Source organism: Rousettus aegyptiacus, unplaced genomic scaffold (genome assembly GCF_014176215.1).
Source record: "Rousettus aegyptiacus isolate mRouAeg1 unplaced genomic scaffold, mRouAeg1.p scaffold_m13_p_6, whole genome shotgun sequence".
Classification (NCBI taxonomy): Eukaryota; Metazoa; Chordata; class Mammalia; order Chiroptera; family Pteropodidae; genus Rousettus; species Rousettus aegyptiacus.
In genome coordinates this window covers 96,147,179-96,165,491 of record NW_023416309.1, presented here as the reverse complement: position 1 = coordinate 96,165,491, position 18,313 = coordinate 96,147,179, and the positions used below count along the sequence as shown (strand labels likewise).

Genomic DNA, 18,313 nt, shown 5'->3' with positions numbered 1-18,313 from the left:
GTTTGTTTATGCAATATGTAAAGGCTCAATGGTTTTTTAATGTTAGTATAAAGTCATCTTTTACTTCTCTTCTAATTAATGGTGAGCTATATTATAAAGGCTTTATTTACATCTGTAATCAACTGTTTATATGGTATGTTTCAATTTTAAAGAGTTTGCTATTACTTCATCGAGTATCTTTGGATAATATAAGGAAATTGAAATTAATGTAAAATTGTAATTTTTTGGGTTTTGTTTTTATTGTCGCCGTTGGAAAGGAACACATGATTTCTGACTCTATTTAATATTTAAGAACCCATGAGACATACAGCTTCCCCTTTAAACTAATAAGTCCTAAATAAAATGCTATAAATAAAGCTCCCTGATCCAAATCCAGTTAGCTTTCATGCTTGATAGCATTAATATTGCCAGATTTTCACAGACCTATTTAATAGTAATACAGTTCCCAAAGCTGAACTATGGTAAGATTAGCAAAACTACAGCTTATTATTCCTTATTGCAACCATTTACCTAATTTTTTTGAAAATAACACCAACGAAAGAAATATGCTGTGTACATATGTGCCCATATATGTGAAATGTTACTCACATGTAAATATATTATGGAGCACATTTCCAATACCAAAGTTAAAGTTCTGTCAACACTTCTATTATAAATTACATACCCTTTTGCACAAATTCGTGCATTAAAAAATGTATGGTATTTCCCACAGAACATCTTAGAGGCTTCACCGGTTTCTAAATACCCATTTGGATTTGCGCGGTTAGTTCTTGTGATTAATCCACATGTAGTGAAGGTCTCAAATTCTTCTCTGTTCTATACAGTCTGACTTCCTGCCCATCTTTTTTTTTTCTTCTACATCTAGCCATAACTCAATGTATAAATATTCTTTTTCCCCCCAAGGCCTGGCAGTGAGTGTAATAGTACTGAATGTCATTAAATCTACAGAATAAATGATGGGCCAGGTAAAGAAAGTTTCCATTTATCATTCTTTTAAAAAGTTGCTCCAACTAGATCTTGAATGTACAAGAAATATATTGAGCCTAAAACTGTTTTTTAACTTAGAATACTGTTTACTAATCGTACAATTGTGCTAGGAATAACAGACTTCTTAAAAATCTTTACGAATGCCATTTGCAAAGAGTAGCACAGTCTAAATGATCAGAAATGGAACCTGTGAATCCAATAACCAAAAGGGCAGCACAGCTTAATAATATTTCCAAAATGAGCTACATGTCAGCGGTGTATTGGACAGGAAGGTGCCTGAAAAGTTCTTTTTTTTCCCCCTTTACTTCAAGAAAATGGTCCTTTATGATGCAGTTTTTCATTTTGACCAGTAGGGTGGGCTGCAGTGTGTAGCATCATCCTAGTTCTTAAAAAAGAAAAGGGGGCGGGGGAGAATACGTAGCTGCCATGTGAACTCTTCTTCTCTTTCCCCTCCCAATTCCCTGAAAATGCTGAGATTTTTAACCCTTCTTAGGTTTCACATAGAGGCATAACTCCTGAACATTAACAAACTGGAGGGCTGGCAGCAACAAATATAAACCAGATAATTGTATATGTGACAACACACACTTCATAAAGCAAATTATAGCCTGTCAGCAATCATTCTGGCTTTACACTAACACATTCCATCTACCACTGTTATTGTTCAACTGCTACTAAAATGGAACCTGCTGAGTTAGTATATTTTAAATAGTAATGGCATTTGACAGAATTCAAAACATGTAAACCTAGGTATTTGGTAGTATGTGCATAAATATACTGTAGAATGAATACATTTATCATATGACAAGCAAGCACTCATAGCCTGGAATTATTGGTTCATAGTTGTGTTTTCCTTGGACTACTATATTCTCAGTGTTTGATTCTTGTTATGAAGCTATTCAACTGAATTTTCAACATATTTTGACTTACAGGAGAAAGTCAGCTGTAATAATAATAAAATTATAATAGCTTACTGATTTCTCACTCAGTACAGGCCAAGACTCTTCGTGTACTATCTCATTTAATCCTCAGAATAATCCTGTGATATATTATTATCCCAAAGTTATAAGGAAATTGAGACGCAGAGATTAAATAACTTACCCTAAGTCACGTAAGTGACTCATAAGCGGCAGAGCCAGGCTTTGACCCCACCTTGTCTGATTACTAAGCTCTTGTTCTAATCCACTGAGCTGTACAGTCTCCAAATCCACATGCTTTATAAATCACGATCATTACTCAAAGGCAAAGCATACTAAATGACAGTCAATGACCTGAACTTATGGCACGTGCTATAAGTTAGTATTTTTTACATTATTAAATTAAGTCTATAATCAAAAGTATAAATTATTACAAGTAGTAGTAATACTAGTGGTCACAATAGGTATGAAACCGATAAAGACAAATGTAGTCAATGATTCGGGCAAGAGGGAGCTGGTCCTACTAACAGGTTCAAACTGACTGCAACAGTGAGGCAGTGATCATTTTTTTTTAACATCATTTTTTTTTTTTTTGGCATGAGTTTCATACTTACAAAATTTAATGCTTCGGGTTGAGTTGGATCAATATATTAAATTTTTTCCAGCACCTCCTGTTTGATTTTATTGGATCCTGGGTATTTCAACCCTGCTTCACAGAAAATAAACCAGTATGTTCCATGCCCAACTGTAGCTTTGACTTGGCTTAATTAAAGAATGTATTTCCTTTCTGGAACTATCATGCTTTAAGTCTCACAGTAGGAAAATGCTTTGGAAAATATACAATGTCACATAGATGTAGTGATTTTATTATTATCGATTCATCTTGCTCTCTCTTCCTAACTTTTCCTTTCCTTTCTCCCAAATAACAAGTAGTAGTAAGACCTTGGCACCCACTTCTAGTCCCTAATGCATTCTAGGATCTATTATACCCCCAATAGTTCATCAACATTACTTATTTTTAAGAGGAACAATAAGGCCAGTTGGGTTCCAATATCTTCTGCTAAAGAAGAATGGACAACATAATCTACAGGCAATGAGTAAATACAAGAAAAGTTTTACAAATGTTCAAAGAGTAAAAATAAAATAATATATAATAAGTAATGGATTATAGGTAAGATTAGCAGGCCTGAAAAGGTAAAACATCTTTTAAGATGCTGAAGAAAAGATGAGTTTTCTTCGAGAGTAATATATACCTCCAACCCTAAGCAAAAGAGATTACAGCTTGTTTATACCATCATCAGGGTCTTGCCCATAAATTCATATGTAAAAATTAATAAATAAGAAAGGAGGAAAAAACTTAAATGGTTCTTCTTTCCAGAGGCAACCATTGTGAGGTTTCTTGGGTGTTCCACGAATTTTTTATCTAAATATAATATGTATCTGTGTGGTACATGTCTTTTTTTTTTTTTAAACAAATGATAATACTTGTCCTGTTCTGTTCCCTGCTTTTATTCCTAATCATTTATCTTATCTTTCATTTTCACTAATTTTTACTTAAAAAAATAATACATGCATATGGTAAAAATTCAAATAGTACCAAAGAATATAAATAATAAAGATTTCTTCTCCACTTATACCAATACATCCCTCAACAGAGGTTACCACTGTTCATAGATTAATGTGCATTCTTTCAAAAACATTTTATATACAAATAAAAGCAAGGACACTTGCATGTGTGTGTTTGAAACAAACACAGAGAAACAAACTCTACAATGTTTGCCCAAATTACTCTTACACTTAACAATATGCCTTGGAGGATTCCATGTTACACACATACACACACATTCTTTTAACCTCTATGCAGCATTCCATTAAATGGATATAATATCATTTACTTAGTCCCCTATTGTTGGACATTTAGGCAGTCTGGAGTCTGCTATTCCTAACATCCTTGTATGTAATATAATGTGTAGGGAATACAGAAGGCAGCAGCATCTGATTCCAATGATTTCTTCTTTCACCTGCATGAAAGTCAATTCTTTTTTTGTCTCAATATCATCTACTCCAGGATAAGACATTTACAAAGGACATAAAAATCTTAGAAAATTTTAACATTAAAAAAGCGAGTCTTTTGATTTAAAAAAGTCTTACTGCCTTTGACAATAGCTGCAAAACAGTGAATTAATTTAAAAATGCATTATTCTACTCTTTTAAAAAAACAGTAGATGTATAGGAAGTAAAATATTTGAAAAGGTATCAAAGTCAGTAATTAACTTCAAAAACAATTTGTGTGTATATTCACTTTTTACAGATTAATTTGTATAAAATGAAGCAAATAAGGAAAGGGGAGAAAGCCCTAAAGGAAGTCAAGTCACAAAAGCAGCTGTCAAGATTGTTGATGCTAAAAGGCTGGGCTAAAGCCAAAGGCAGGAGTATTCATCCTGTATACTTTTCCCCCTATTAAATCCCCAAAAGACATAGAAAGCATTCTGGAAGATCTCTTTTTAAAAAGTAGTATAGGTTAGGATATTCTAGGTTCATAACCAACGCTTGTGTTTATAAAATATTATCATTCCAGGAATAGTGATAGAAAGATACTTAACAATAAATTACAAATATTATAAATTCAGACTTTTTCTTACATTTGCAAACACATCATAAATTTCGTCTGTGTTTCTTTGTATAAATCCTACTTACAACTGTGGTAAAACCTTTTGGCATGAATGCAAAGAGTATTTTCATAAATAAAACTTAGTAAAATCACTGTGCACTCCATTAATTCAAAAACACTTCTCTTCAACTTCAAAGGGAAAGTCTTCTCTCTTTTTTTTAGTGCAAAGACAGTGTTTCTTTGCTGCTATAATGGTTTGCTTCTTGTAATTGTCATAACTACATGCTCCAAGTATGTGATAGTAAGAGACAAGAAGTGACAATCATGCTTCAATTCAACATGTCTTAGACATTACAGAGCGACAGTCTCATAAATCTAACCTCTGAAGAGCTTACCAATAAAAATTCTGCACACATATCCTTTAAATGCAAACCTCACAAATATATACATGGTGAATTACGTGGCCCTACACCAGGGTTCAGCTGGAATGAATAAATTTTATGGAAAGATATGTGAAATATATATTGTCTAAGTTTCATACATGGATTTACTTGCATAGCCCTACTTTGAAAGATAAAAATAATACTTGCCACTTTAGTGAGAGCCTACCAAGTGGCGAGCACTCCTTATGAATTCATTATCTCATTATAACTCATTATAACTCATAATAACTGTGAAGTAGATATTAGCAAGATTTTGTAGACGAAGATATTAGGTCACTTGCTGTATCTCACACATCTTAGGTAGAGAAGCTGGGATTTGAATTCAGGTCTGATTTCAAAGCTCAAGCTCTTTCATACAAAACATTAAACTTCAAACAATATTTTTTTTAATGAGCTCACTCTTCTATGTATTTTATGTCTAAGATACATAAACTATTTTATGCATTAATATACTAGGTCTCACAATAGAAATAAATGAATAATGTCATGTTTTATTATTCTCAACCTAGATTTTATTTTATCTTTTTATTATGAGCTGTTCTGAAGGTTAAATGAGATAATGCACATAAAGGACTTTACTCAGTGTCTGGTACATCCCAAATTTACAGATAAGGAAGCCAAGGTTCAGAGAAATTTAGCAACTCACTAATGTCACATGACTTTTAGCTAACTGGTATAGGTGGTATTTGTCTATCAAGACTCAACATCCATGTGCTTTCTTCATGCCATATTTCTTCTCCAGAACAGGGACAAGACTCTCCTTAACACTATTCAATAGTTACTCCTCCAGTACGTTAAACCTAGAATTGAATGGAATGATGGATAATAAAAACTTTGCCTGCAATCTTTCTCTATGTCTGGGCAAGCATCTTTCTTTAAAGGTTATCTTTTCAGCACACTGTACCAAATCATTACCATAAACAGATGATTAAATGTGTGGTACTAAAGGGATTTATAAATAAGAGATCTTTTAAAATTAAGGACCATTTTCCTTCCGGGGACCAGACTCTGGTTTAGTCCAAATATCTTGGAGAACACAAATATGCATTTAGACAAATATACAGAGTTAATAAAATTCATCCCATCATATTCTTGCATGGAGGATCTTGCCCTAGATAAAAATGCTAGGATAATTTGGGATCATCATTTCTGTCATTTCTCAATCCCTTTCCAATACTACCTAGTCTTCCAGGGCTTTTTAAATGGTCCTGCCAGCCAGCTCTTATCTTTCTTACATAATCCTAAATTGTCCTGTAGAAATCTAGATACACCTGTTACTGCTCACACCCACTTGACCAGTTTCTGAAGCACACAGTCAAGTAAGACCTCATGCAAAGGGTAAGGCAAAAGACACTCTCCTCCTTCCTTATCCTCCCCCAAAAGAATTTCTTACCAGGAGGAGCAAGGCTAGGGGCAAGATATACAAGTATGGGTTTTTCTACTTGATCTTTCCTTACATTTACTTCCAAATGAGCAAAGACTTCTACAAATATTCAACTACTGTCAATAAGCAAATACAGTTGTCTGTTCTAAATAAACTCTTTTCAATTGTCATCTTGACTGCTCACCTCTCCTCTCCCTCTAAAACAGAAAGGCTGTGTAGATGTTGCCCTATGCTTTGAAGATGATTGCATTGCCACTATTATAAGAATCTGATAAGATGTGCCCTTTGTCTATTTAGCCCCAGAGAGTCTCTCATGTTAAGCTCAAAGATTATTTTCTCTCCTCAACATATTATTATACCATATCTCTGACATTAATTCTTTATTTCTCCTTTAGGTAATTAATTCTACCCTCACACTTCTACTCTTTCCTGCCAGCTCATATTCATGTTCTGGCCCCTGTGGATTTTGGTTAACATCTGTTAAACCCTGAACTATAAGGCCATTTCCTGAATAGCATATTTCACATTTTGCAAAGAAAACTGCTATATTATTATATATAATGTTTTATTCTCAATTTATGTTTTCAGCATAAATGCTTTAGGACAGTGAGATATATGATAAAAACATATTACATTATTTAAAATATTAATGACTTTAACTTATAAGAGGGAAAAAACTTTAAAAAGATAAGACTTTTATTTCTTAAGGTTGGCTTTAAAAAAATCCTTACGTAGACTTACACTACTCTAAAACAAAGTAGAAGCTAGGAAGATTGAAATTTTAATAAAACTAGTATCATTCACAATTTAAATTTCCTTAAGGTATTACTGTTCTCTGAGATGGGACACACTGATAGTATTAAAGGCAAAAAAAAAAAAAAAAATCAGGAGTACGGGAAAAGTTGGCAACTAATTTAAAAAGTTAGAGCGAAATAGTTCATAAAACTAGTTGCAAGTTTTGATCCTAATACTCTATGATTATCTGAGAAAATAAAAATCTTCATTTATAAGATAATTAACATTCAGAAAGATGTTTCTGACATTCTCAAGCAGAGTACTGAAAAAGAAGGAATGCATATACTTTAAAGACACCCTTTCAAACTGTTTGAATTCAGAAAAAAATATTCCAATTTTGAACCTTTTAAAAATGTGTTATAATCCTGTCCTTTTTTTTTTTAATCTTGCACACAGCTGTCTGTTGTACTTTTTAGAATCATGCCAGATGCTGGGTTCATCAAGCAAAAGCAAGAAAACAATGGTTTGAAAGCAATTAGAAGCACTGAGGCTGCAGTGAGGCTCATATTAAAATGTGATAACACTGTTCTAGTGGGAATTTCAACACTGCTCCACTTCTGACATTTCTCTGCTGCCAGACAGGCAGGCTGTGTGGAAGAGCACTGTGATTGAGGAGGTAACACACTAGAATTTATTTCTGGAGCAAATGAAGGGTTAGTTGAATTGGAGCCCTCCCAAGGTTTTTATTATGGACTCGGCCACCATTTTATTTGAATGCTAGTGGATCTTGTTGGCGTCTAACAAAGCTTAAGAAATAAAAAGCATATTACAGCTTTAGTTCCTTAAAATAATCTACCACCAATCCGTTTAGAAAGCAGAAGCATCAGAGACTCGTGTTGCTAAAAAGTGGGGCAGGGGGGCCCAGCAGGGTGAAGGTTAATTAAACACTCCACTAACTTTCCTCAGAAATGGCTGATGCCCCTCTGTGGAGAGGCTTATATGGAAGAGATGGAAGCAAAAAATATCATCTCCACATTTTTAGTGTAAAATCATAAATGATCAAAGAGCACTCACCTTGGGGCTGAAAATCCCAATAGTACCTGAAATACAAGGAAAAGATTGGAGATAAGTCAAATCTATATTTCTCAGTCTTGGTTGTCATACGGTAGCTACAGCACATAGTCTAAAGAGTGTGCTTAATAGTCATTAATCAGCCAAAGTCACTACCCACTTTGAGGAAAAACCAAAGCGTTGTCCTTGAGATCTGAAAGATTTTCAAAGGCTTGAAAGCAGCATTTAACTTACTGTAACTCCTTAGATCATTTTAACCATATTGCCGGAAACATCCTAAGAGGTTACCCACCTGTGGTCCAGTGTTTCTCATCAGGAGCTCTGCTGGCTTTGACGATTCTTTGTTGTGACAACCTGTCCTGTGTATCACAGGACTATCAGCATCACTGATCTCGGGCACCAAATACCAGTGGCACTCAGCTGCTGTAACAACCAAAATATTGCTCCCAACACATCCTCAAGTACTCTTAGCCCTAAATTCTTAATTTTGTAGGTAAAGCATGAACAACTGACTCAAGGTCATCTAACATTTTAGGATGTGAGCCAAGTTTGGGGCTCTTGCAGTCCACCATACCATTCCGTCTCCTCTTTTATTTTGGGAAATGATTGGCAAAACTGACAACCCTTAAAGTCTTAAAACTAATGAAGTGACCGTGGTGGAAAGGATCATTTCTAAGCCACTTACTTGGAATCTAAATTGCGTTCCTCGTAACCTCCAGAAACAATGTTATCTACAGTGGTTACCCACAAAAGTCTATTGTACTTTGGATTCCATTTCCTCCTGCCTTCACAGGAACCTTGCATTATTTCTATATTGATTTTCTCCTGTACATATTCAATCTCTTCCTCTCAACTAAGCCCTTTCCATCAGCATTTATGCTAATATAAAAATAAAGCACACCTTTCTTCGCCCCCCTTCATAGCTCTCCATCTGCTGTCCTCCTTCCCTTCATATCGCAGTGAAATTTTCAAAAGTGTTGTCTATAGTTTCTCTCTTTATTTCCTCATCTCCCACTCACTCCTCAACATACTCCAGTCTTGCTTACAATCATCAAATGTTGATTCTTGCTGTGGACATAGTGATCTCCATGTCACTGGATAGAATGAATATATTTTCTACCCTAATCTTGACCTCTCAGGAGTGTGTATATGCATATGAGCATCCCCTCCTTCCCGTAACAGAGTCCACCATTTTTATCAAATTCTTAGAACAGCGCGCAACCCAAAAAAGAGTAACTAAAAGGCAATATGTAGGTGATAATGGTGTGTCTTCCAGTACATATATGACTGAAATAAGCTATGGCTACTTTAGGGAGAAACATCAGCCCATTGAGTATCTAGGTTATTTCTTAATAATATAAGAATTCGGAAAATAGAGAGGCAGGAGATCAGTGGGGAGGATGCTGCTATGATCCAGAGAGGAATTTGTGGGAAATTAACACAGATGAGGAAAAGAAGGTGGGGAAGAAACCTCACACTTGACTTTTCTGGTTCCTCGACTTTCCCAGAAAAGGTGGCAATCAGGTGAAGGGGAATTTAAGATGATATTTGGGTTAGAGGGCAGGGAAAGTTCAGGACAGCTTTGACATCTGCAGTGGAAAAGGGGAGGAGGAATAAGAGAAGGGGTGGAAAATGTAAAGCTGCAACAAGCTGGAAAGGAGGCATCAGCGTCAATGACGGGCACACGTAAATGAGAAGTGGCTGTACCTTCGTCAGTTATATACATTAATTTGATGGGCCAGTCTTCACCTAGAAGACAGTCCAGCTTCCTTCCCACTGTATCGGGCCACGGTAAAATTTCCATAAAACTCCTTTCAGCAAAACACAGTTAATCAAGCTAATCATCAAAGGGGTGAGCAATTTGCCATCTTCTCTTGCTATTTTCCTTCTTCTTTTGAGGCACTGCCCTAGCCTCTGATTCCAATTATTACCCAACCTCTAATTTAAAAAAATAGAAATTAGGATTTGGGCATGTGCAAGTGTGTGAACATACACAGCGCCCCTCTTTCCAAAATGTTAATGATGGCAACAGCGGGAACTTTGCTAACCAACACTGTTTGCATTGATTGACCCAGAAACAAACCTAGCCATGCAGTCCAGTCAAAGGGCTAACATTTGGCAAATTGTTAAATAGGTAAAATATGGTATTGTTGATCTGAGTCTCTTCTTTTGTCCTCTCTCCCACAATTCTCACTCCAACTCACACACATATTTTCAGTTCCCTTCTCTACTACTGTAAAGTGCCCTTGGTTTTCTGGTTTCTCTTGTTAGTTAAGATGTTATCAGTTCATATATACTAAGAATACTGCTTCTGCCAATAATAGCTGTGTCTTAAGAAGGCTGATTACGAAGAAAGATGAGATTTAACAGCATCAAAGTAGCAGGTCTTTCTAGCTGATGTTAAATAGCAGGATCAGCTTTATTCTTGAAACTGTAATTAAATATTTGTCAATAAAGATCATATATAGAACTTGACAGGGAATGGCATAAAGTGGAATGTTAGTTCTTTTTTTTTCAGAGGTATAAAACTGTCTTGCTACCCTATCTTTTTTCCCTCTCTTCTTACTCTAAGTATTAATTATGTAGCGACCCTAAAGAAAGACTATTAAAACACACACACATGCTTGCACGTGTGCGTGCACACATACACACACACACACACACACACACACACACACACACACATCCTTCTATCTCATAGCTCACAAAGGATACTTCAAAAAGGCAAGGCCAACATAAGACCTGACTGCCTTCCATTTACTGCCCTTCCCTTTTTGGGAAAAATTCAGCCTCAACTCAGATCCCATGGTATCGCCTAGGGATGGGCCTTCCTAGCACTGTGAGACCACACTATCCAACCAAAAGGTTTATCATCAACATGTCCTTCTGATTGACTTATGACCAAAAGGGGGAACCATGGACAAAAAATGGAGTTCTACAGAACGTAACCTCATGGGGCGACCTGATCTTAAATTCCTGACTGGGCAGTTCATGGTGGGTAGTCACGCCCCAGGCCTATAACTTCTTTAGGGAAAGGTTTTAAGCCGGCCCTGACCATTGTTTTTATGTATCTAGGTTAAGACACCTTTGAAATACCAGAAGCGATACCCCGAAAAAGGGGCTATTAACCCTCAAGATAACACATAATCTTGTTCACTATCCTGTAATCCAATCCCACTCGTTTTCTCCAATCTTCCTTAAGTCCTCTCCTTAATTTCAAATGCATAAAGAAGCTACAAAACTGTTATTCTGTAGTGCATTTGATATCTTGCTCCTCAGCATATGTCCTCGATTTGGCTTAAATAAACTTATAAAATTTCTCAAAACAAAACAAAACAAAGAAAGGCAAGGCCAAAAGGTGAGCCACCTCACCCCTCACTGGAGGGTACGCCTAAGGTCTTGATCTTGTCTTGTTACACATATCCTCTGACGGCCTTCATCACATTCTCCAGAAAGGTGATTCCACACTAGAGAATTCTACACTCGTTAGGAGGCATTTAGTCACATCCTGCCAACATTTCTAATTCTTATCCTCCACTTTGAAAACAACTTTCCCTCAGCCAGAGACTCCAACAAATTTGAAAACAGAAAATTTTAACCAAAATGCAAAGACCACAATAGAAGTATATGGAAGAAAAAGCATACAAACACACAGGCAGTTGTGTTTATCCTAAAAGCTTCTGAGAATTCCATATCAGGCCTGTGCAGACAGATAACAAACACTTCTTTAATCTTCTCTTTGAAGCTTCAGACTCCAATATGAAAGGGAGGTTATCACTCCTCTGCAATATCCATACTCAACATCATCAGGTTCATGCAAATGAGACTTGGAACTGGAAAAAGATGAGTACAGAAGGAGCAGAGAGAAAATGCTGCAACCATATTGATGATTATTATTTTCACATTCAATGAAAATAAAGTCATCTTTACTTGTGCTCCCAAAAATGAAAACAGAAGAATAAAAGTTCACAACATTCAGTCCACTACTCTACAGAAAAGTCTTGAAAATTTAGGGTTACATTACAGGCATGTGATTTGACATTTATATATTTATTTTATGAAGTGATTAGCATAAGTTTTGTGACCATCTGTTACCTTATAAAGTTATTTATTATATTATTGACTATATTCCCTATGCTGTATATTACATCTCCTGACTTACTTATTTCATAACTAGAAGTTTGTACCTTTCAATCTCTTTCACCTTTTTCACCTTTCACCTCATCTCCTTTAATTGAACTTAAGTTTAGGGAAAGGTACAACAAATAAATTCGAACCACCATATTGAGGGAAACTTGATGAATAGCCGTTATAGTAATAATAATAACAATGGTAAGATATTTTGAACACAGAGTTGGGCACTGTTCTAAGTACTTCTTTTATATTAACTTACTTCTCCACACTCTAACCCTATTATTACACCCATTTTATAAATGAGTAAACCACATCATAGAGATGTGAGATAACTTGCCCATAATTAAACAGCTAGTAAATGAGACAGATAAATTTCCAATCCTAGCAACTAGTTCCAGAACAGGCACTCTAAAAATAAATTAAAGAGGTAAAACAAACAACTGTAACTACCCTCATATTATTTGAAATATCTAGGAAGGAAAACTAATTCCATTTTTTAATTACAATAAAACATTCTGCACTTAACGCATGGTAGGCATTGTACTATGAAAACATTTTACATGTATTGTTGTATTTAATCTTCATCACAACCCTATGAGGTAAGTACTATTATTATCCCCATTTAATGGATAAGGAAATTGAGATGCAGGAAGGGTCTAACAACTTGATCAAGATCATGTAGCTATTAAGTGGCAGACCCAAGATTTGCATTCAAGTCTGCTTGGTTCCAGAGCCCAAGTTCTTAAGTTTCATATTAACTGCTTTTCAATTGACTGTAATATAAAAAACAAACCTAGTCTTAAGAGAAAATATAATTGTTTTGCCAGATAGCCTACTATCAGAATGTAGATAGAGCGGTGGTCTTTAAATTGGAGTCCATAATTGAGCTTTGAGAGATTAATGAACTCTCTAAAATTGTAAGTGAAAAGTAATACGTGTTTTCTTTTTCCTTGAAGAAGAACCCATACACTTCATTCGATTTCTAAAAATGTCAATAACTCTCTCCCTCCAAAATAAGAAGACCCTCTGTGTTAGAAGAATGAGGTTGTAATGACATTATAAAACTATCTTTCCATAAAGGCCAACATCTGTAATGTTATAAATCTAGAACATCTAGATGAAAAAAAATTTTTTGGCAACTTAAGTATTAAAATTGTTATCGTACCTGTGACTTACAGAAATTTAAAACTCATCACATATTCCCTGTCTTAGTAAAACACTTAATGAACAAAATCAAATCTCTTCTTGCTGACTTAAGGATGTCCAAACTTGAGCTTTAGTTTTTCTACCAAAACAGTGGTGCCTTCTAAATTAATAAGCTGTCTGTATTACTCAATGTCCAGAGACATCTTCTATTTCCCTCTTGACCACCTCTGTTTTCCGGTAATGGCAATCTCCAAACAACGGCAAAGACTAACACTGAATTGTTATCCTGGCATTAGAAATGGAATCTTAGAACTCAAATGGATACCTGGTTGAGCAGGGCTTCAATGGCAAATTAATAAGACTGGAAAACCCTTGCAATTGACCTTGAGTAGTGAGCCACATGATAGAGACTGATTTATGCCCAAGCAAATGGCTTTTCTGAACAATGCTAATCGTCTGTATACTGTTGATATTTCCTATAACTTCTTTTCTCATTTGCGAAGATTCAAGTGATTTTGAATTTCTTTCTACTACGAGTGTTCCGTCTACTACCTTGAAGAAGGCATGGGCAAGTGGCAAAGGGTAATATGGCAAGCAATACCAAAGAACAGAAATGGGAAAAGAGCACCATCTGGTGGAAGTCTCTGGTGAGGTCATCAGAGGCCTGGGACCCAAGGGTCCAGGCATCAGCCTTACAAACAGTTGGGCAGGAATGGGAAGGTCCCTGGAGGGGAGCTGGTGTCCCCTCTAGCTCCAGTTCCTTCAATCTATCAAAAGTACAAGACCTAGTAACTGCCCACAAGAAGCTTACAATTTAGTCTGAAGTGTGAGATATTTATACATGAAGAGATGCCAATTAAGTTAGTAAATAACAAATACTATGGTAATAACAGACAATAAACATATAACTCAAGTAACAGAAGGACCTGTCATAAGAAGGGTTTGTGTTCTTTTTAAAGATGTAATATTTCTGTGGTCTGCCTATATTCACACACTCTAGAAGACAACACATTGTTCTCCTACTTAAAAAATACAAAGGTCACAATTCAACTTTTATTAAATGATTAAACAAGCAACATTACCTGATGTTGAAAGTACTATCCACAGCTAAAAAAAAAAATTTTTTAGAGGTCTATTCCTAGACAATAAAAAAGGAAGTAAAATTTCAAAATTAAAAAAAAAAAAAAACCTATTTACCACTAGAGTCTTCTATAACACTCACTACATGAAATCCACGCTATGGTCAATCTGGCATCTGCTCTGGACACTAACAGTAAAAATCTCGAGCACTCTTCCACTGCAACCTACATTCTAATATTCCTTCGCCTACTTTCTAGTATGAGGACTGCAATTTGTGATTGTACGTCTACACAGTCTCCATACGCCCTGCATGGAATAGGCAACCGAATGAACTATTAAAGAAAAATCCTAGCCAGGTACGTTGTGGCAAAACAGAATACTCTAAATATCAGGTCTTTCTTTCTGTAGATAAAAGGGAACAACTGAAAGGCTGATTGGGTTTGTTTTTGTTTTTGTTTTTTTTGCTTGTTTTTAAGGACAAGGAACAGTGTCTACTATGATTGAATCTGGCAGAAATGTGCAGCCTGGCTGGGAGGAAGAGAAGCTCGGAGGCAGTTTAGGAAACTACTGGAGAGGAAGAGAAGGGACAAGAGATTTGATAATAGAGTTGGAGGCACACCAGGAACGGTGTGTCAAGAGGAAAGTCAAACATGTCTTTTGGTTCCAAACTTGTGTATTGGAGAAGACAAGCCGGCACTCACAAAGAACTCCAGCTGATTACCATATTTTAAACTGCAGTATCCTTGGCTCTCACCCTGCCATTTTGGTCATTGTTGATGCTTGAATCCTAATTTTGTTTTATTTTTTTGCTTGCTTCAGGTTAATAGCTACTCTTGGACCATCGAGACTCCTAATTATCTGATTAGTGAATAAGTGATAACCGTATGACTCTGAGACTGTGGACGATATACTCATTGACTTTAACAAGTAGGTTATTGAAAGTCATTTATTCCAGCCCCTCAATTTACAGATGAGAAAAATGAAGCATGGGGAGGTTATTTGATTGCACTATGGGAATTTAAAAGCCCACACTGGAGCTACTATATTTTATCTTGTGCAGAACCAGGGGTAGGTCTGAAAATGTGATATTTACTTGAAAATTCCTTTGATATTTTCCTTGTTATGAACATGGTCACATAATTCATCCAAAAGCAAAGTTTACTCAAAAAATTTTTAAACTGGGCTAGTTCTTAGAGCTCATCTAGGCAGGTCAGATTTCTCAACATTAACATGCCAACATACTTCTATATCTCTAGTTATGAAGGCTGCATTCATTCTCTCAAACACTAATAAATATCCACTATTTGCCAAATACTCTGTGAGGGACTGAGAGCACAGAAAGCCTGAACTGGGAACCAGTTTTGCTGGAATGGTCAAATTGTGTGGAAGTGATGTAATTGGCCCAAAACACACACATGGTAAAAATTGGAACCAGAGGAACCCAGGTCTGGTTAATGCCAGAACCTGTCTTACTACCTGCAGATAAGGGTTTCTGAGGGAGGATCTGGGATCAGATAGACGATGCCTGGCAGGGGTGAAGAGGGTCACAGAGAGGACATGTCCAGGATACAGAGGGAGGCCAGAGAGAGGGGCCAGCACATCAGAGCAGATGGCAGAGGCCCTAAGCAGACATGTTTGAAAAGGGGGCAGGGCAGGATTCTGAGTGGGTTCCAATCTGAAAGCCTCTGTTTTACCTTGTGAAGTAGGTTATGCTGTCATGCAAGAATGAGAGGTGATAGAGACTGTTCATCATTTAGGGGAAAGAAACATTAAGGAAAATTGGAAAGGTTGCTGATATAGGGCACGTAACAGAACCTCTGGACATCATTAAGGGTTCAGTTGAGGTTGGAGATAGATACTTCTGTGGTGATCCAATTGTATAATTTTTGTTCAGCACTGATTAGTTACCCAGGTATAAGAGCAGAAAAGGTGGACAGCTGAATTGATCCAAGGTTAGGATTTTTCTAGGCTTGTGGGATGAAAGGACAAGAGAGTAAGAGAAGACTGGAGGGTTACACCGTGGAGCTCAGGGTGGCCAGGGAAGAAACCAATGGCCAGAGACTTGACTACAGTGTTTGCACATATTAATATTTTTAACAAGCAATTAAAATATTAAAAAAACAACAGATGTTATTCTACTCTTTCTTTAAGGACTGTCCTTTGTCCCACAAGTCTCAAACCTCTCCTACCCTCATATTCCTTGTTTCAATGGTTGACATTTCCATTCACCCAGCTGAAACTTAGGAATCATCCCTTTACCTCTTTCTCTATTTCTATTTCTATGTATAGCCCATCAGTCACCGAAATCTGCAGATTCTAATCCCTTAATATCTTTTTCATCTATCTCCTCTCTGTCTCTAAGGCACTAATTTCATTCAAGCCCTCAAAATGCCTCACCCAGATCAATATAACACGTCCTAATTGGTCTGCCTGCCATCTTGCCTGCCCGTCTGACCCATTCTCCTCCGTGCTGATGGAGAAGGAAGTGCAGTGACTGAGAAGAGCAAAGGCTTTGCAGACAGGTCTGGTTGGAGTCCCGGCTCCTCCATTTTCCTGGCTGTGAGACTTGACCTGCAGCCTAATATTCTCATCTTTTAAACAGAAATAATAGCCATACCTATCTCATAAGGTTCTTGGGAGGATTAACTGAGATAATGCACACAAAGAACTGAGCAGCTAAGCTTGGCACCTGGCAGGCCTTCAATAAATGTCAGTTGTTATGTCATTAGCACCATCATTATTCTAATGACATAAGATGCAAATCCAGTCTTATCACTCCCCTGCTTAAACCTCTGCCCTCAGGTTCTCCCCTGCCCAGCTCACATCCCTGCTCTCACATGTCACTACTCCCTTTGCCACCATACTTTTCCCTTTGTGCCCCATCTTCGCCTAGCAAACCCCTGATGGTCCTTGGATGTTCACCTCAGTTTCTGGTATTAAGCACTTTCACAGCACATCTGTTCACACCTCTCAGTAGCACCTGTAATATTGCACTAGGATCTTCTGGTTTCTGTATGTCATTGAGCTCTCAAGGGACAGTGGCACAGAGCCTGTGCTCAACAAATGCTTGCTCAATAAGTGAATGAAGGTGAGAAGCAGAAGGGCTGTCTGAGTTCAGCATGAGGGGAGCATAGAGTGCATTTCAGGGAGGATTACGAGGCAGGGCTGGAGAGGCAGGCAGAAGACGAGGCTCTCCAAGCAATGCTATGGGGTATGGACTTTATCCCAAATAAGATGGGAGAGGCACCTTCATTTTCCTCTAAATTACTCACACAAAGGCAAGAAGGGAAATAAAGGAAGAAAATCAAAGGAAGAAAAGAAAAGGAATAAGAGAAAGATAAAAATTAGAAAGCTTTGTTAAATTAAAATCTTCATCCAAATGAAGAGTTTTTTTCCTCCAAAGTCTGGCTTCAAAGACTAGCCACCAGATGACTGGCAAAACTATTCTTCAAAAGACACGATTGAATACACATTGCAGTGGCAAGAATCCAGTATATAAATACAATCAATTTGTTTCCTCAATAAAAGCTTTCATGAAGAAAATGATTTAATACAAACACTAAAGCTACTGACATAGATTAATTGAAAAATAACAACAGAATCCTAATTAAAGATATAATATTATTTTGCTCATTCATACTACACCAAAATCTGAATAAACATATAAAAACAGAAACCAGAAAGCAGACTTCTACTGGTAACCACTCTAAGAGCTACAATGAATTACTGAAATTTTCAAAAAACTCCTACCCTTATATATATACTTTCTTCTAGTTAAGAACTAAGGTATACATAGAAATTCAGA

At 36.6% G+C, this 18,313-nt stretch overlaps 1 protein-coding gene across 2 annotated transcripts in view; it reads right to left on the bottom strand.

Annotated features, from left to right (window-relative positions):
• SKAP1 (src kinase associated phosphoprotein 1) overlaps window positions 1-18,313 on the bottom strand; it is a 244,345-nt gene that overhangs the window by 185,687 nt on the left and 40,345 nt on the right. For both annotated transcript variants that reach the window (XM_016164621.2, XM_016164622.2), the window contains exon 3: window positions 8,152-8,177. In XM_016164621.2, the coding sequence (XP_016020107.2) occupies window positions 8,152-8,177 (26 nt within the window). The remainder of the gene's footprint in view (window positions 1-8,151; window positions 8,178-18,313) is intronic.